This window comes from Phaethon aethereus (assembly GCF_964289735.1).
Source record: "Phaethon aethereus genome assembly, chromosome: 4".
Lineage (NCBI taxonomy): Eukaryota > Metazoa > Chordata > Aves > Phaethontiformes > Phaethontidae > Phaethon > Phaethon aethereus.
This window is the reverse complement of record NC_138578.1, coordinates 1913838-1933205: the sequence shown is the minus strand read 5'-3', so window position 1 is coordinate 1933205 and position 19368 is coordinate 1913838. Positions and strand designations below refer to the sequence as shown.

The window sequence follows — 19368 nt, the reverse complement described above, 5'->3', positions numbered from 1 at the left end:
GGCTGGGTGTTGAGGAAGATGCCTCCAGCACTGGGCACCATCAGCGGGGCTCAGACCAGTTACGAAGTCCCAACTGTGAGATCCCGCAGTTGCTTCCAATCCTGAATATAGGACTTGGGATCTCGCTCCGAGACAGCAAATGGCAAATGTCACCTTTAAGCAGGCACCATATTTCTGTGGGATTGCTTTCAGGTAGGCTTCATTAAGTCATTACACCGACAGTTACTTTACAACAGCCGCCTAAAGCTAAAATTAGGCTTGGGGCTGGTTTTTAAGGGTGATTTGGGTGTTGAAAACTCAGTGCACATCCAAGCTGTCGCTTAGACAGACGCGAGATGACGTGGCGCACAAAGGTACCGATCTCGGCGTCCCACCACGCCCGTCAAAAAAGAAGCCCTGTGCTCTTGTGGCGGAGCAGTAGGACCAGCGGCTCACGCGATCGCAAGCCGCTCTCCTGCTTTAGGGCCGATCTTCTTGCTCGTCCTCTCCAAACCCTCTTGCCGCCGCAACTGTCTCGTGCTGTGAAAATGGGCCGTCGTGTTTCTGCGGGGAGGCGGCGGGGCGGTGCTGGGCGGTGGGTTTCTTGTCGCTGTGTTACCTCATTAAATAAATGGGAACGTATCATTATAAAGACAGACAGCACTTTATAATGGGGTTTCATTTTTGTTATTTAAGAGGCAAGGCAGAGCTCCTTCACAGCACTGTGAACCCATTATAACCAAGATACGTGTGTGTGTGTATATTCAAAAATAGAGCTTGCTTACACTGTTTACAAGATACGACGTGTATCTCGCCAAATATTTTTTGGTGAATGTGGTGCGCTCTGGTTGTCCTTAATTCATGGTCTGCTGTGTCGGGTACCTCCGTAAAGAGGTATTTGACTGGTCGCAGGCCTTGCCTTGTACCGACTCGACCTCCAAGCGCGGTACGGCGTACGCAAGGTGCTTGCTCTTTCGCCAGACTGCTCGCAAGTCCGCTGCTCCCCTACGCTTACTGTGTGCTGCTGGTTTCCGAGCTTGCCGGGGCTGTAACGCTGACCCGTTTTCCCTGCGGAGGTATGCGATTCATCCTTGGAGGAGCAACGTGTCCTACTCTGCTATTTCTTACGACAACTTCTATTGGCCAAAAGATGGTGTTGAAGGAAACGCCGCTTTTTTTGGTGTGCCTCTGCCCGCCGGGCCAGAGCCCTGGCCGTTCCGTAGGTATTTAGAGTAATTAAGCTGAAGGTTGTCTGTCTCCATTCACAGAAAGGTGCTGGATATCATCTGGATTTGTTCTGGGTGGCCATTCTGATGATCATATGCTCCTTCATGGGTCTGCCCTGGTATGTTGCTGCTACCGTGATCTCCATCGCTCATATTGACAGCTTGAAGATGGAGACGGAAACTTCGGCTCCTGGAGAGCAGCCCAAGTTTTTGGGAGTGAGGTATGTCAAACCAGTAAAGCCTGAATTGCCTTGTTTGCCTGCAAAGATCAGTTTGTGCTATGAAGGGTGGGTCGGGGGGAATAGCGCCTAAGATGTGCTGTAAATCTTCAGACCAGCTTTTTTTTGTGCGCAGAGGATGCACCCAGGTAGAAGTTTATCTGGCGTAGCCCTTTGGCAAGTACTCTTTCTCGAAAAGGAAGAAAACTGTTGTATCGCGTGCGCGCCTGGAGGCGGGGGAGAGCCTGCGCAAAGGTGCGGGAGCAAAGGGAGGAGAGGACGGAAACTTGGCACCAGCGCTTAGACCGCTTCTCGGTCTGCCTTGGGCACGCACGTTGAGGTCACCCCGAAAATACGCTAAGCTTTACAAGAGCGAGCTCCGGTGCCCCTGGGACACTGCTGAGTTGTCAACGAAGAGTTTTGTGCTGCTCGCTGCGTATTTTCCAACGCGGCTGTGAGATTTAGCAGCGCGATCCCTCGGACAAAGCCCCCCGTCACTCCTCAAAAGTTGGTTCGGCCAGGTCAGACGCAGTTTTCCGCGGCTTGAGAAGGGAGATAATTTCTTGCAGATCTCTTTATCCGTGGAAATTAGGACGGGCGTTTGTTAGCAAACATAACGGTAAAAAATGAAAACCTGTCACGCCTAGAGCGATCGGCTCCACTTAATTGGGCAATTTTGGCTGTATTTGGTTGCCTTAATTAAGTGGTCTGAAGTGCTGTCCGTAGGAGCGCTTCTGGAAATCGGGCCACTTGTTTGGGCAACTAAATGGAAATTTAATGCCCTAACTTCCAGTACTCCAAAATATTACTGGCGAAAGTATTTTTGGGTGTAGGGAGCGACGAAGGCACGTGTTCAGCACCCCACGAAGGCCTGGACCGTTCATCCAACTGCTGAAGTTGCTGTGACCAGGACTCAAAATAGGCTCCGAATTAATGAGCGGAGAGCTACTGATTTATTACCGGTTTGCACGCGATCCATACCCGCACGCAGAGAATTTGGATCGCTAGTTAACGGTTTCTCATGTTTGATGTGTAGACACACCCTTGCTTACTCGGTAGCAGTTCTCTGTTGGCCCACAAGCGGCGGAGCTAAGGCAGCGTTCAACAACTGACCCCGTGCTTGAAAAAAAGAGGCGTACGAGGCTCGGTCAGGGTGACAATAAGTTGCCTGATGCCGCTGGCTTGTAATCGCCAGTCTGCTTTGAAAATGGGGCTGCAAAAGCGGGTTGTCAAGCTTTATCTTGGTTTTGGGTAATGTGAGGGGGGGAATAAAACCGGTGTGAAAGCTGAAGCCATCCTGCTCACCCAGTGATGTTGTTGCAGGGAGCAGAGAGTCACGGGAGTCATCGTTTTCATTCTGACTGGTGTGTCTGTCTTCATGGCTCCCATCCTAAAGGTAAGGGCATCGCTTTTTCTGCTTCCTTCTGCTCGCACGGCCGAAGCAGGGCCACAGCAGCGGTCAGGCTGTTTTCGTGCTACTAAAAGAAGTGCGGAAAAGGGGATTAGTGAGCATTACTGATGCAGTTTTGTAATTTGCTGGAAGCTTAAATACAAATGTTTGGGAAGGAGAAAAAAAAACCATCGTAATGTGCTCGCTAGCATCAGTGCCAAAGTTCAGGGCTGGTGGTCTTGGGGGCTGTGATTTTTTTCATTTTAAGATTTTTCTTCTGTGCTTGCGTGAAGTTACGCTTCCTTTTATTTTGCAGCCTTAATACTTCTGCTGTGCCTGTGTTTTATGCACAGTATGTTGCGGATAAAGCTTGAGAGCCTGCTGGTGGCACGATGGAAGGATGGTTGGCAGTGCAGTAGAGTTGCTGTGTGGAGGACAGGGTTAAGAGATGGATAAGTAGATTGAAAAGTACATTTGCGTTTATTTGAGCGTGCGCGCATCTTAACGCATACACCTGAAGAAGACCCTCAGTCGGTGCTTGCTCACAGGCTGCGTGCGTGGCCCTCTGACAGGAGGGGTGTTTGATGAGAGGGAGTACCCAGGAACTGGTGGCAACGAGCACAGCCTCCAGTTGATGGTATCAGGCCACGGGTACAGTTTTGGCCAAAAATTTTTGTGCCCGCTGCTGCAGCGGAGCCGTCCCCTGGCTGGGGCAGGCACCGAGGCACACACCTCCGCAGCGCGAGCCTCCGGCAACTTGCCCGGCTTTTTTTAAAAAAAGGCAGCACAAGAATCCAATTTTCACTCTTTTGGGCTGGACCCTCCTAAAATAGCACACCCCTTATTGCTCAGAAGCGAGGCCCCGCTGAGCAGGGTGGAAAACATGTTTCTGGAGGAAGCAGAGCAATTAAGTACGATTTCTTCACCTCCTGAGTTATTTTTCTTCTGAGTTTAGCCAAGGCTCTGAACGGTTGTGCTGCTGATGTACCATTTAATCCGGGAAGGTAGCTCTTTTCCGAGACCTGAAATTTGTCGGCGCATAGCCGCGGAGAAACGCACCCTTGGTGGATCGTCAGATGGTAGAACGGAACCGGAAAACCTGCTTATCCGTGTCTTGTGGAGGATACGGCCTTCTCCGGGGATGATGACTGCAGCGTCGCCGAGTGCAGGCGTACCGTGCAACAGGAGACGTCGGCTGCGGGAGTCCTCCGTGGACCCGTAGACCGACGGTCGGAGCCGAAGACGTCGAAACAGTAACGGGCGTACTGAAACGGGGGCACCCAGCGTCGTAACCCCGTGGCGGAGCAGGCAGGCGCCCGGCGAAGCGTTTCTGGAGGAGGCAAATGAGTTTTTGGTCACGAGGAGGTGGGAAGCCGCAGGGGCTGAGGCCCAGTTAGACGTGAGCCGGCGGGGCGGGAGGCAGGCAGAGGGCAATGACGCTGCCCACGGAGAAAACGGCTTTACGAAAGTCGGCGCGTTGCTCTTCTTGATTTCTAAGGTTGTTTTTGCAACCAGCACATTTTTGTGCCTTGGTAACAGTTTCCTCCTCTGCACAAACAGGCATTTCCGTGCCCTTAATTTAATGCCTGATTGTAATAATTCTGTTTGTTAGCTCGCGTGACCCTTCCCTGCAAGATCTCTATTCCACCGGGGTCTGTAATTTCCCCTATTATTGCCTCATTCCCTAATTATTTGTCTTGCCCTAAGAACGCGTCTGGGGAAGGTCCTGGCGGGAGGACGCCCGAGGATGAACCGGCACGCTGCTCGCCCACGTGCCGGCGAGGAGCGCCTGGCAGCGTTTCGGGACCTTTAACAGACTCCAGCGGCAGGGTCCCCTGCTCGAGGGAACCGCCGTGCTAAATGCACCGCAGAACGTTTAAGTCTTCTCCTGCCAGCAGCAAAGCGCACCCTTAACGATCCCAGACTCAACAAAACAGGCAACGCGCAGGATAATCCCATCTTTGTGTTCCGTGAGTTTTGCCGTCGTTTGTGCGGGTTTTGAACATCGCTGATGTTCCTGCTCGGTTATGGCAGATCTCCGCAGAAACATCCTCGCCCCTGCTAGGAGAGTGACAGGCGCTTTCCTATAAATACATTTTTAATTCTGTTGGCTAGCAGCGGGTTCATGCGGAGTGCCTAAGCCAGCAACCCCGTAGTTAGTGAACACATTGCCAAAAGAAAGTCTTCCAAAACGAAAGCGCCGCTTGCTCCTCTGCAGGATAATGTACTGAAATTTCCCTTAGGGATGATTTACAGGATTAATTATCCTGGAATGGTGAAATAATATTTGGACATTTTTCTTTAAAAAAAAAAAAACACAGGTGGAAATAGAAGGGGAGGGAGAGAGAGCAATGTAAATGAACTGGAAAGCTCAACTCTGAAAGCTACCCAGCTTGCCAGAGGAGATATTATCTCATCTCAACTAATCCCTCGGATCCAGCGAGGGCTTTGAATCCCTTGGACACCCGCAGCTATGTGAACCACACGCTGGTTCCCCGCGACGGCGTGCGGTGACGGCAGGCCGCTGAACCCCAGGCCGCGGGAAAAAAACATTCGTCTTTTGATGTGAAATGTCAACGCAGCTCGCGCAAGGGAGCAAATAAACCCAACAGAGGGGTGAATCGGCAATCGAGATGCTCGCAGGAGGCGATAGGGTATGAGACTCTGGGGAGGGAAGGGAAAAGTGTGGGCAGGGAAGCTTCGGGTTTGGACGGCACGTGGCCTCGGTGGCTTGGGTGCTCGCGCGCCCGAAGTGAAACGCACGCGTTGGGCATCACGGCCTGCAGGGATATGTGCACGCGTCGTGTTGCCGATCCAGTGAACGATGAATAACGTGGCGGGGAATACGGCAAAACGCTGAATAACTGCCGTGTCGTTTGCCTCTTTAATGAGTCGCACTCGCAGGTTGGAAAACAAACGTTCCTGCCTCGGCTGTGCTGCGGCTGCCGTTCGGTGGCGGCCGCCCATCACTCTACGAAGGCTTTCCCTCGGCGGCGACAGAGCCCTTCCCGTCCTTCTCGGGTTCACATGAATCCCACAAAGGCCGTTACGCGGCTCCTGCCTGCGTTTTGTGCCCGAGTATTGCCGTTCCCGTCGCGCCGCACTGGCTGCGCACAGCTTCGTCGTGGGGCCAAGGAGCGCGTCCCCCTCTTGGCCGCCGCGCGCCGGCTTTTGCCGCGGAGGCAGGCTTCGTGCTTCTGGTCAGAGGGACAGATAACTCCTTTCTGGGGAGCGTGCATGTTGTTAACTGTGCGCCTTCCTCGCCTCTGAAGGAAGATATCTCCGATGGCAGGACCAGGGATGGAGCAATGGGCAGCGCTTAGCGCTTGAGGGAGCAGAAATTGATGTTTGAGAGGATGGTTCCTGGCGGTGAAGGAAGTAGCTCATGCTCCTGTATTTGTGAATAGGTAGGGATTAGCGGGAGTGGAAGAGAGAGCCATCAGAGACTTGGCTGGCATGCCTGTCATCGCTGAGGTGGGACTCGACAGAAGAGCTTTTCTGGGAAGGATTTCCACAGCTTGCTGAGCCAGACATACCACAGCATCGTGCTGCCTTGTCTTCTTCTTTGCCTTCTGCTTCTAGTCTCACCAGAAACCAAGAGGTGGAAAGCAGTTTGAAGCTCACTGGAGCACGTTCACCCTGCTGCTTCTTTAGTTTGCTGACGGGCGCTGGCTGGCTTCCTTCCTTCTGGTTTTTGGGGAGACAGCCAAGTCCCGGTGAAGCGGGAGGGCCTTTGCCCCGCTCCTCTGCCCTCCAGTGGTTGCCCAAATGTCCTTGCAGCTCTCAAAGCACAGCAGGAGGATTGCTGGCTTCGTTCCTCTGCGTTGTCCACTCACAGGTGCAATTCGAGGTGGCCGCAGGCTAGGAGTTCCGTCCCGCCGCGCGTTAACGGTGCGTTGTGTACGGGGAGGTTGTTCACTCCGTTTCTCCTGCTCTTCCTCCCGCAGTTCATTCCCATGCCCGTGCTCTACGGCGTCTTCCTCTACATGGGTGTCGCGTCCCTCAATGGCGTGCAGGTGAGTCCCTCCAACGGCCGGGAGCAGAGTCCCCGCCGGCCTTTCTCTTCTCCTTCGCCGCCTCCTTCTCCTTCCCAAGAAACCCGGGGAGGGCAGCAGCTCCTTACGCACGTTGCCGCAGGCCGGCTCTCCTGAGGTGGAGACCAAAGGGGAGCCATCTGCTCAGCGGGAGAGCAGCCAAGCCTGGGCCTGGTGAGCGATGGGGCGTGCTGGGTCCGTCTTCCCCCCAGCTCAGCGCCGCCGAGGGCAGCGGGCGCTTGCGGAGGCGCCGGGTCCTCTGCCGGGGCGTCCGTCGCAGACTGAAGGACCAGAAGGGAGGGTGGTTTATGGCGGCAGGGTTGTTTTGCAGTCTTGACGAGCGGGAACGTTGCTGCTTGCTGGGAGGGGAAGCTAAGCCCCGTTCTTTGTCGCTGAGGAAACGTTACGTAAGAAGCCTTTCTCGCAGCGCGGCCTCTGTAACTGGCCCTGGGAAGCTGGAAGTGGCTTTGCTGCTTTCTGGCTCCTTATTAATTGTGGCCTTTCTTTTTAGCGCTTGGTTGTGCTCTGCCGGGAAAAGCCTGCCTGTTCTCTGAGCACCATGAGAATTTCCTTGGGTGTTCTTTCAGACGGCCCCGGCTCTCATTCACTGGTGTGAGATCAACCTGGTCTCAGCAGCGGGCAGCAAGCCCACCGTCGGGCAGGGGACAAGGAGGGGGTTGTCACGTTCGCCCTGGGGTTGGTTCTCCTGGACGGGGTTTCCTCTGCTTCCCGGCCCAGGTGGTCAGGGGACGGGGCAGCGTGTTTTCCCCTATCAGGGATGTTTTTCACTCGATGAGAAATCCCGATTTTGATTTAACACCAAGTCCAGCACGGGGCAAGGGGCGCTGCCGGAAAAGCTGCCCGTCTTCCCACTCTTCAGTTAGGTGCCTTTCTGTTCTCTGGTAAGGTGATGTCTGCCCTCACCTCCGCTGACCTCTGCTCCCAATTGATTATTAATTATTCCTTGGCAGAAACGGTGCAGGGGAGGGTAGCAGAAGTGACCCGGAGTTTGATGCTGACCGTACTTTTGGGCGTTCATCTTGGGTTCACTGCCGCAGCAGATCAGCCCCCTTCTTTTGAAGCCGGTGGAGCAATTTCCACCGACACCTTCGTTCCTTGGTTTAGACACCGATCACCAGAGCACACGGAGTCCTGCTCCTTAAAATGAAGGCACCTCAAGGCCTTGCTTTGAGAGCTGCTTTGCTCACGTGTCTCTGTTGAGTTGCCAAACGCAGCGTAGACCTAGGACCTTCCCTTCAGACGACTGAGTTAACGTCCAGCCGAGGTCAGGCAGGACAGGGCTCTGAGCACCCTGCTCTGGTTGAAGGTGTCCCTGCTCATGGCAAGGGGGTTGGACTAGGTGACCTTTGAAGGTCCCTTCCCACCCAAACTACGGTACTGCTCTGTGATTCTAGAACTCCCTCCCTGTTCAGCACAAGTCAGTCAGGATAGAGGAGCTGTGCCGGCTGTTCTGCTGGGTTCGGTTTACGGAAGGAAAGCAAGTTGGTGCAAGGTCACACTTCGTAGTGGACTACTGCTTTTGTATCTCTCTTTTGTGTACCCTGGGTTTCATTTAGATGTCCTTTTCTTTTCCTTTCCAGTTCATGGATCGTCTGAAGCTGCTCTTGATGCCTCTGAAACACCAGCCTGACTTTATCTACCTGCGCCACGTCCCGCTGCGCAGGGTCCATCTCTTCACCTTCCTGCAGGTGGTGTGCCTGGCCCTCCTCTGGATCCTCAAGTCCACCGTGGCTGCTATCATATTCCCTGTCATGGTAGGCGACGTTCTCCTTCGCATCCCTCCCTTTCGCAGCCTGCGCCTTCCACGCACTGTCGTACCCTCCCGTAAACAGGCAAATCCAACCTCTCCCTGTCAGACCCCTCGCTCGGGGCTCTGCCCCCGTTCGCAGCACTGATGTAAGACTGCACGGGGTCAATGTTGCCCTGGCTGCCTCCACATAAATCATCTGGAGGAAAATGAGCCTGGAAAGTTAATTTTTTCCAGAAAGGTGTAGTTGGTTTTGACCGTTCCTGGCTGCCAAGGTTAGATTTGCCGTGTTTTCTCCTTGAGCTGCATGAACACGAGCGGTGCATAGTTTTCCTTTTTTAGTCCACACTAATTACCGTACAGAAAATGTCTCCCTTGTGTTTAAATAGCACAAATTGACAAAACCAGGAATGAGGCTCCCTGCTAAGAGCTGTGCCAAACGGAGGGAGAGGATTAGCTAAACCAAGAGCAAAAAAAAGAATGTCTTTTTCCTTGAGCTTGAGTAAAAAGACAATAATGTTGATTCACGTGTTTCGCATCGGAGGATGATACGTAACTTCACAGGATGCATGTCCTCTTTTTAAGAAGGCACATCAGGGTCGTGTTAAAACTTGGTTTGGGTGTCGAGAGAGAAAACGGTCATCACGCAGGAGAACCATTTCTTAAATATACACTGTGCAGTCAGTGTGGTAGAGTATTTCTATATGAAGGAAGGGGAAGAGTGAAAAAGCTTTCTGTGCCTTTAGATTATTACTAGAGCGATAGATATGATCGGGCACTTAGAGCAAATGAAAACCAAACAGGTGTTAAGGGGAGCTTATATGTACACTTTGCCTCAGGCACTGAAACCTGTGGCCATGGATCCTAAACGAGGGAGCACAGAGTTGATGCTTCTCCACCTCCGCGCCTGACCTGTAGCTCAGCTGGAACAGTTGGGAGGAAGGTGGCCGCAGGGCCGAACGGATCGAGCGTGGGTCCGATGGGACCATAGCTGCACGCACAGAGGTTGGGCTGAGTCTGGTCTCTGGCTTCGAGATGGGTCAGACTGCTGCGAAGTCCAAGCTTTATGAAATTCCCTGAAGAAATCTGGGCCCAGCGTCACCTAGTTTCAGGTTTACAGACCAGTAAAATTGCGGTTGTGGGTGCAGTTACCAACTGCAGAGCTTATTTAACTGAGGGAAGGAGGGAAAGCAGAAAACAGAGCAAGGACAAGCGTTGCTTCTCTGATGCTGGTGAAATGGGAAGACAAAAGATGGTGCAAGTAAATAAATCCTGGAAATGTTCTTGCTGGGACACATGCTCGTATATAAAGGTGTTAAAAATCAGCAGCTCCCACTGACACACCGTTCCATTGCAGTTTCATGGCTATGTTGTACTGCTGTTGAAAGCTGAAGCTAAAGTCTGGTCACTCTTTCTCTTTGCCCACAATAGAGAGAATCTGAGCGAGCTCTAAGTCTGATGGAGATTGTTATAATGCTGCAAACTCAGTGAAGGTACAGTCACAGCTTAGATGTAGCTGGATCTGATGACAAAACCTCAACTATTTGCACTTGCGAACCAAAAGACTATAAACTTCCAATTTCTGAAGATCCGACTAGTAGCCAAACCTCTGTTTATTTGAAGGGAAAGCGTTTTTAATACAGAAGTAATTCATAATGCGATAATCATGGGTGTTACGTGGCATCTTCCCACCCCCTCGGTAATTTCTCGCTCCTGTAATCGTGTCTTAAGTTACACAAGTCAAAGCTTGACATCCTTTCCTAGGAATTGTTTGTGCCGTTGATTATTATTGCTCGGAACAAACTCGTCATCTTAAAGACACTCTTCGGCTGTCAGGTACGGGTTATACCTTTTAGCAGCCAAGTCGAGCTTTCAGTCTGTCAGCGTATCCTTTGGTAAAGCATACGTGTGATCTTGGTAGGCGTCTGGTGGTGGTGTTGAACCCAGCGTCGATGTCAACACCCATTTCAGACACGTCCCTTCTTTTTTTCTGAGTGCCTTGCACAGAAAAAGCTTTTCCTCCCGTTTCATGCAGCCTCAATCCTAGTAAACTTTATTCTGCAAACTCCCAGGGCACGGTTTGGCCCTGGTTTAATTTCTAAAGAGTTCTTACCTCAGGGGAAGTGGCGAGAAAAAGGTTAAGACAGTTACTCAGGCTGCCCCTGTGAACCTGCCTCTGTAGGCTGAATCCAAAAATAAATGAAAATACTCATTTTTTTGGTGTCTCAATTATTTTGCCTGATGCCTGTCAGCCGGGTGTTAATGACGACCCTTGTCTCTACAGGAGTAGTAAGTGATTACGTACTTTTTTCTGTACGTTGCTCCTGTTTGTTCCGACGTGAAGCGGTCACAGTTCAGACTTCCACGCTGATGGAGAGATCCCAGGCGTTCACTGTGTTCTTTCTGTGTTCGTTTACAACCAGAATTACAGCGTGTGGGATGAAGCAGCAGCATCGAGAGGAAGGCACAGAGCGTTCCCGACGAAAGGTAAAATGTGACTGAGAAGTCCCTCTCTGCCTTTTCAGATCCTGGCGCTTGTAGCAGTCAGAAAAGCCATGGACTACCTCTTCTCCCAGCATGACTTAAGCTTCCTTGACGACGTCATTCCAGAAAAGGACAAGAAGAAGAAAGAGGATGAGAAGAAGAAGAAGAAAAAGAAGGGCAGCATGGACAGTGACAATGATGATGTAAGGAGCTTTCTGCTCTTGTCAAATGACTCGTTTCTAGCTAGTTGATCCCGGGGGGCGGTCCGTGCCCCTCCCCAGCTCTGGGGCTGGGGATTCCCCATCCGCTTTCGAAGCCGACCAGCTCAGTCTGCTGCTGCTGCAACAGATCGGCCCCCAACAAAACTTCTTTTCTACATCGCCTTCCCTTTTCCAGACGTCACCAGCCTGTGGTAGGTGGTGCTTGCCTTGCCAAGAATGACATCACACCTTCCACAAGAGCCCTAGGTACCTGCTGAGATGCCATGCCCTGTGCTAGAATGCCTTTCATCACCCTGCCTTACTCATCTTTCCCTCCTCCGCCTTTCTCCCCCATCATTGTCTTTTACATTTTAGGAGGAGCATGATTTTCGCCAGCAGCGTTGTTACTCCTGAATATATTCTGGTCTTCTTTTTTTGATTTTTTTTTTTGGTTGCTCTTTTTAAAAGCACAAAAGGGTATGACTTGTCATATTGCAGGAAAGACTACTTTCTGTTGGTAGTACTCATGACCTAAATATTTTCAAAGCATGCATGCCCTCCTGCAGTATACTCTTTGGTCCTACCTCAGGTTGCAGCATGCCCTAAAATAGTGAAACGCAGCCGCTTATGTCATTACTAAGCGCGGGGTGACCTGACTAGACCGGATCCACGTGCCTTAGACCGTTCTATTTTTTACCGTACATATAATAAGAAGAAATGTGGTCTTTGTGCCTTCAGACACGCTCCTACCCAAGTCTAGCATGAGCTCAAATCCTAGGAATTTACATCGAAGTGCTGAACGCACTGGTTATGTCGCACTTCGTATAGCCAACGTGAGCTGCCTTTGGAGAGCTGCCTGCCTCGGTCAGCGTTACCTTTTGCAACGTGAAAAGGCAGCTGGGCTTTAGTAATTTCAGGCTACGTGGAGAGCGCTAAGCACAGTGTCCCTGGTGGGGCTCGCGCAGCCGCCCAGGGTTCATGAAGCAGGGCTTTTCCTATGACGTAGGCAGAGGTGAGATCACCTGCAGCTGGACAAAAAAAATCCCATTTTAACACGGCAGGAGGAACAAATGAGAAGGGATCGCACAGTGGGAGGAGGCAGGCAGCAGGAAAAGTCAAGTGGCCCTTTCTCGAGCGCTCCTGCCCAGGTCACTGACCCGCAGCCCAGAAACTTTGCAGTGCGGCAGGGCGGCGCGGCAGCGGCACCGGTTCTTGGTCCGCTTGCTCCCTGGCCCCCTCAGTTGATGTGAAGTGGGTAACGGCAACCGCCCCGAGAGCGGCTGCCGGGTGAGTGTCGGCCAGGAGAGCTTCCTGCAGCAAAGCCTGAAGGCGGCTCCACCAAACCGGAGGGTCGCGGGCGCTGTGGGGTCGTTGTGCCTGACTGTGGTGTTTGGAAGGTTTCTGCTGGGTATCGCCTGCGTCCCTCCTGCACTGAGCAGACGTACCGAATCAGCCCTCCGTGCGGGTTAGATAATGCATCGGGTGTCTTCAAGAGGAAAACGGCAGCTCCGGGAGCACCCCCAGACCATCCGGATGCCCGATGTTGCTCAAGGGTGGGCGGACAGAAAAGGCAGCCTCAGTCCTGGTGGAGGACAAGCTAGAACCCGAGGTCTGTATGCGAGAGCTGTGCAACGCCTCTGCAGGTCTGTGTTAGAGGCAGCAAAGTCAGGCTGGTCCCCTGAGAACATAACGCAAAAAAGGCCTTTCTGGGAAGTATATATGCTGTCTTAAAGTAGAGCATGCACGCGGCAAGAGACAAAACTAGGGGTTCCGTAGGCGAGGGTGCAGCGTTGTAGGAGGTAGCCGGGCTCCACGCCTGGCTACACCGAGCTGAATCCCAGCTGGGAAGGTTGGCTTTTACTTCAGACAGCAAGCTGCCCTTTCCCGTCATTCCTCCGGTTCCTCGGAGGCCGAGGGTTTCCTTCAGCAGATAGTTCTGTGCAAACCAAAACGAGAGAAAACGCCTTGCTGTCCGTAGGGCGCAGTCAGCGAGGGCTGACTCCATCCCCTGCTCTTGACTGATTTGAATCCGGCAGCGTCGTGTCCCGAGCCACGGCTCCCGTACCTCCGGTATGCTTTAAGCTATCTCCTCTCTTCTCAGGCTCTCCATGAATTTCAGGTACAGTAATCGATCTAATGGGTGAGCGAATTTATGCAAAATGTCGGTTCTTAACTCTTCTTGGGTTTTTTTCAGCACTTGCTTTTACCAGCTTCCTGAGCGTAAAGCACTTGGCGTTATTGGCTTTGATTATTTTCACCCTTTCCCTTCCAGAAATAGGCTCCCACGAAGTTAGTCCCGTGGGATTTGGCGGGCAATACACTGATGGGAGCGCGGCCGAGAGAGTCGCTGGGCGCTGCTAATGCCAGTGGTCTTTGGCGAATGAGTATGGCAAGACCCGGCATTAGCGGGGACCGCTCTCGGCACTAGTTAGGACTCGCCTAAAGCTCTCGCTGGGGGCTCGCTCGCAATCGGGGCCAGCGAAAAAGGAGCGGCAAAGAAAGATCTTCAGCATTCTCACCATTTTTTCCCTCCAGCTTGTCTTTGCAAAGTATTTTTTTTTTGCAACTAATTGCTGCGTTTGCCTAGTGAAAACTCAAGCGCCTTGGTTTTCTCTCTGGCTTTAGGTCAAAAAATGCACGATCCGAGAAAGACCAGACCATTTCTTTTTTTTCCTTTTCTTTTTTTTGTTTTTTTTAAATCTTGGGCTAGCGTATTTAGTTTCAGAGTCAGAAGTGCTGTGTAATGGTTTCTTTTCCCCTTTGGGGCCTTTTTGCCAACTGCAGATACTTTCTTTGTCTCAGTGTTCGTTTTAGACGGTGAGGTTTAAAGTAGACGCTGAGCGTCAGCACTGCTGTTCCACAGACCTCTTACACTTATTTACTAGCACTGAAACGGTCATATGTTGGAGAGTTTACCCAGCCCTTAGGCTCAGCTTTACGGCGTGGCCCCAGAGGGATGGGGATTTTGGGACGGCTTTATTGCCTCCGAGCTTTTCTGCGGAATCATCCTCATTTGAGCTGTGCTTATCCTTCAGCCTCCCGAACATACTCCTGAGGAAACATTTTGCCACTGGAGTATGAGACACTGCGCTGGATGTCAGTTATGTAAAGAAATAATTAAAAAAAAAAAAAATCGGCTCCAGGGAGAGCAATTCTCTGGCCTGTGTAATGTTTTCCTGCCCTGCCTCGAAGGTCTCCCTCCCTCCACCCCAGCGTTATGCTCGGTGCTGGGTCCGGTCCTCTCCTGGAACAAAGACTTGTTAAGGTTTCTGGCAAACATCCCCTTACTTCCTTTGCCAAGTTACGCAACATCAGCCCTTTCCTGGGTTACGAGAAGTTACTTCTCTCTTAAAAAAAGCAAAATAATTCCGAGTACCTTCTACGACGCGTGAGCAGGTGGATTGCCGAAGCCAGCGGGGTGTAAATCCTGCTGGCACCCGGGCTGCGGGGGACCCCGCGCCCGGCTTTTCTCTGCGCTTGTGCCTCTTCGTTGAGGGGTTGGCTGTCGCTCCGGGCCGGCTGGGCGCACCCGGCTCCTGCGGGGGCCCGGGCTTCGATGGGCTGTTTTACCGTCCGGAGAGGCGTAACCGAGAACGGGCTTGGCTCGACTCGGGTAGCGGGGAGAGCCGAGACAGTCCAGCTTACGGAGCCTCTGCCGTGCGTCTGGCCCTCCTCCCCGTCGGGCGAGGAGGGAGAAAAAAAAGGGGTTCGGCAGACGTCGCAGCGGGGTGAAGCGTTTTGCCGAGCGCTCGCGGAAGCCGAGGCCCCGCTCTTTCTGCCTGCGAAGGCGCTTTCCGCCTGTGTTTCCCGCAGCCAGCTCCAGGCTGAGCCGGATGGTGCCTCGTAAGCTGGCGCGAAGGGGCCGGTGAGGTGGGGAGCTCAATCTGCTTTACTGCCGTAGCGTGAAGGACGAGGGAGAGCGGGGTGCCGCGGGGAGCCGGTGGGAACCAGCAGGCGACTAAGCTGGACTTCTTTTCCTCATTCCGACAGCAACTATATAAAGGATAACTTGAAGTTGTGGGAGATGGTAAGAGAGAGAGCAGTGAAAATATTCTAAGACCTTTTACACGTTTCTTTCACAGTCCGACTGCCCCTACTCAGAAAAAGTCCCAAGTATTAAAATACCAATGGACATCATGGAGCAGGAACCTTTCCTAAGTGATAGCAAACCTGCCGACAGTGAGTAGAACTAACCTCTTGCATGCCTGCTTGACTCTGACTTGCAGTACAAAAATATATATATTTAGTATTTAGAGTGATTTTTTTAAGAAAAAGCCAACCCAAACCTTTCCTATTACTTGAGAAGTACTTTTTCGTGTTCTCCCCCCCCTTTTTTTTTAATTTCCAGGCCTCTGATTTAGGACAGATTTTGGTTCTGTGAGCTTTTTTTCTTTGCCCGTTACAAAATTGATGTTGTTCCTTCCGGTGCCTCCAGCTTAAGAGCTTTTATCCAGCTACTAACAGGTCTCTTGGCCGCTCACTCTCTCCTCTCCTCTTTTCTGACCTTTCCCATTTTGTGTCAACTCTGCTGATGGGGGTTTTTTTGGTTTTGGGGGGTTTTTTGGGGTGTTGGGGTTTTTTTTGCCTTTGAGCCTGGTGTTCTGGATTTGCAGCATGTCTAAACTGCATCGCTGTCCCGGTACTGTTTGTTTCCTTAGGTGCCAAGCAGTTGCAAAAATCAGCGCTTAAAAAGAGTTAATTAAGCGTGTCATTGATCCGCATTGCGCATTAAAACCGACGAGGCAGCGATCAGTTGACCCTTAACGTATTTCCCTTCTTAGGCGATGTGCTTTTGTGCTGTTCTCTTTCGTTTTCATGTTTCACGTTAATATCCGTAACCGCTTATGACGATCTTCATTTTCAGCCTTTTTCACTTTTCCTGTTGTAGCCTTTTAAGGGAGGAGTCGGGAGTAACAACTGGCCGTAGCCTTTTTGCGCTGCCTTGTCGAAATACTATGAGCGATGGGTGCCGCCCGGAGAGAAATGCGCTGTTTTGTCGGGAGGGGAGAAACACGAACGATAGTAATAAGTTAGTACTGCTGCAAGGCTGGTGGTTTCTAGGGGTAGGACCTAAAGCCAAAGGTCTTTAGGTCCTTAAACTTTAAGAGCTGGTACCCAAGTCCCTTGCCTTTCGGTGGCATTTAGATACCTCAGGCCATCCTTAGCGTTGCGCTGTGTTTTTTAAATACAGGAAGGCTTAAAGATTGGCATTATAAAACAAAGCCCAAGAGAAAGAGACGTTTCCCTGACTGTTAAGCTATTCTCAGTGTTTTGCTGGTAAGGGAGAAAAAAAAAAAAAAAAGGAGCAAAATCAGCCTCGGACAACCCAACATCCTCCTCCTTTCTCCATGAAAATGCCCTGATGTCCTAAAAACAAATTGCATCCTAAATGTTGTTACACAGGATTTTATGATCGGATGCACTGTTTTCGACGTCTTTAAGGGTGGAAGAGTTAAGGAACAGTTAATTCTGCCGCAAACCTGTTTGTTGGAATGCCCTTTGAGACAACACAGGGTACATCCCCCGTGACCCAAACAGGAGTCGGTTTGCGTATTTCTATGTTTTTGTATAATTACAAACAATGCCCCCCCCCCCCCCCCAAAAAAAACCAAACCACCACCAAAAAAACTTGCCCTCAGACTAGAAAAAGTAGCTGGCTAGCTTTCCTTCAGCCGTAGCAAGAATAGGACTATTATTAACAGCGTACGTGTCCCCACGCCGGCTCAGGAAAGGAAAGCCATTCCGGGCAACAAGCCACCTATTATCTGGCAAGGAATTTGGGTGCGACAGTGAGGAGCGGAGGGTAACTAAAGAGGTGCAGATAAAAGGTAAGTGGCAGGACCTAAAGGCGGTGAAAGTCTTGGGAAATGAGCCTTTGGGTCGTGTCAGTAGTTCAAGGCTTTTTGTCTTGGAGGAGAGAGAGAGAGAGAAATTGAGTATTTTTATTTAGAAGCTGTGACAGGCACCTGGCAAGCAGTCAGCAGTAAAAAAGCATTGCCAGATAGATGAGAGTATACTGGAGAAACTGAGGCTGGGCTTGAGAAGCCATCAGTGCTGCAGGCAATGACAAACAAGACTTTCTTCCCTCCCCGACAGGAGAGAAATCACCAACATTCCTTGAACGCCATACGTCGTGCTGATACAATTCCTTTCCTTCAGTCACACGCCATGCCAAGGTAAGCACCCACGAATCATTAAGGTTGGAAAAGACCTCCAAGATCATCAAGTCCAACCATCAGCCCAACACCACTATGCCCACTAAACCGTGTCCCCCAGTGCCACGTCCACACGTTTTTTGAACACTTCCAGCGATGGTGACTCCACCACCTCCCAGGGCAGCCTGTGCCAATGCCTGACCACTCTCTCCGTAAAGAAATTTTTCCTAATATCCAGTCTAAACCTCCTCGGCGCAACTTGAGGCCATTTCCTCTCTTTCTATTGCTGGTTACTTGGGAGAAGAGACCAACACCCACCTCAACACAGCCCCCTTTCAGGGAGTTGTAGAGAGCGATGAGGTCTCCCCTCAGCCTCCTCTTCTCCAGACTGAACACCCTCAGTTCCCTCAGCCGCTCCTCATCACACATGTTCTCCAGACCCCTCCCCAGCTCCGTTGCCCTTCTCTGGGCACGCTCCTGCACCTCAACATCCTTCTTGTAGTGAGGGGCCCAAAACTGAACCCAATATTCGAGGTGCAAATACACCCCAAAAATGCACTTTATAATGATTCCTCAAAAACATCTCAGCTACCAAAAGTCAACAAGGCAAAGTTTGTCCCCCCCCGTAGGAAACTCTTAAAAAGCACTTTGAGAACATTCCCTAGGCAGGGTTGCAGCATCCCAGGTTCATTGCCAACAGGGCCTTAGGGTGCCTGGGATGGGGAACGGAGAGCCTGTGGGAGCTCCGCCAGCCTTGGTTAGACCCCAGCTGCAGTACCGATGGCTGGCTTGGCCTCTAAACCAGAAGAAAGATGTGGCGCAACTGGGAGGACACTAGAAAGCACATCTGTAGGGGAAAAAAATAAATTAATTGGGATTGTTTAGCCTACCAAAAAAAAAAAAAAAAAATTGCTGGTGCGCTTTCCTTCAGTCACTTAACGGGATGTTGCAAAGAGGGAGTAATCAGTTTTCCCATATCTGCGGTGGAAAATAGGGTAAATAATAACCCTAAACTGCAGCAAGGAAACGTTCAGTACCAGTTTCTCAGAGCTCAGCCCCTTGGGGCCACCTTGGACTTCCCAGCGCCAGGAGTCGGACCTAGCCCAAGGCAGCAGAAGTCCTCTGAAATGTCACAGAGGTATCTACACTTGGAGGCGTTAGAGCGTGTGTGAAATGAACCCCAGCCGCGATAAGCGGATTATTTCCAAGGCAGTTTATGAGCGTTGCCACAGCTTGGTGTGAGGCAGGAGTGCTGGATGCTTGGAGCTCCTCAGTCAATGAAATGGGTGGCTTTACCCCCTGACATGAGCAGCGTTTAGACCAAGTCATTGAAATTACCTTATGGGATATACGGGCCTTATCCTAAGACCAGCTGTACGTTCCCACGGCCCGTCAGGATTAATTGCTTGGTACGTATATGCTGCCGGGTTCCGAAAGCGCTGTTGTACGAGCTAATGCAGGGAACCGATACTGGGACTCGAGTTCCATTTCTAGCTGGGACGCTGCCTGTCGGGTCTCCCAGGGTCTGCCGTTTTCCCAGTTACACCAGTTACCCTTCTGTTTTCTTTGTCAAGTGCTGGCCTTCTCTGGCAAGTTGTAGGTGATTGGGGGTTTTTGTTCAGGATTTGGTCCCTGGGAAGCTGTGGTAGCAGAAGCCCTGAGCCCGTTAAGGATGGCCGAGAAGCCTGGAGGTCATGCCCAAGCTAACCTTGTCTTTCCTTTTCTCCGCAGCCCTCCACGAACTCCAGTAAAAGTTGTGCCTCAAATTAGAATAGAACTTGAGCCTGAAGACAATGGTTATTTCTGGAGGAGCAAGGGAACAGAAACTACTTTGTAACTTGTCTGTCTGTTAAGTCTTTCACGGAATTTATTCTGTCGCTAGCCAAATATTGAAATGCTCTCTGCTCCCCACCC

General features: G+C 51.4%; 1 protein-coding gene across 1 annotated transcript in view; it reads left to right on the top strand.

Moving 5' to 3' along the window:
• The window catches only part of SLC4A4 (solute carrier family 4 member 4), a 156249-nt gene extending 138699 nt beyond the window's left edge, over positions 1-17550 (top strand). The window contains exons 18-24 of the mRNA XM_081999521.1: positions 1248-1426; positions 2747-2819; positions 6761-6829; positions 8449-8622; positions 11141-11302; positions 15382-15478; positions 17396-17550. Of these exons, the coding sequence (XP_081855647.1) occupies positions 1248-1426; positions 2747-2819; positions 6761-6829; positions 8449-8622; positions 11141-11302; positions 15382-15478; positions 17396-17439 (798 nt within the window). The 3' untranslated portion in view covers positions 17440-17550. The remainder of the gene's footprint in view (positions 1-1247; positions 1427-2746; positions 2820-6760; positions 6830-8448; positions 8623-11140; positions 11303-15381; positions 15479-17395) is intronic.
• Positions 17551-19368: the final 1818 nt, after the last annotated feature.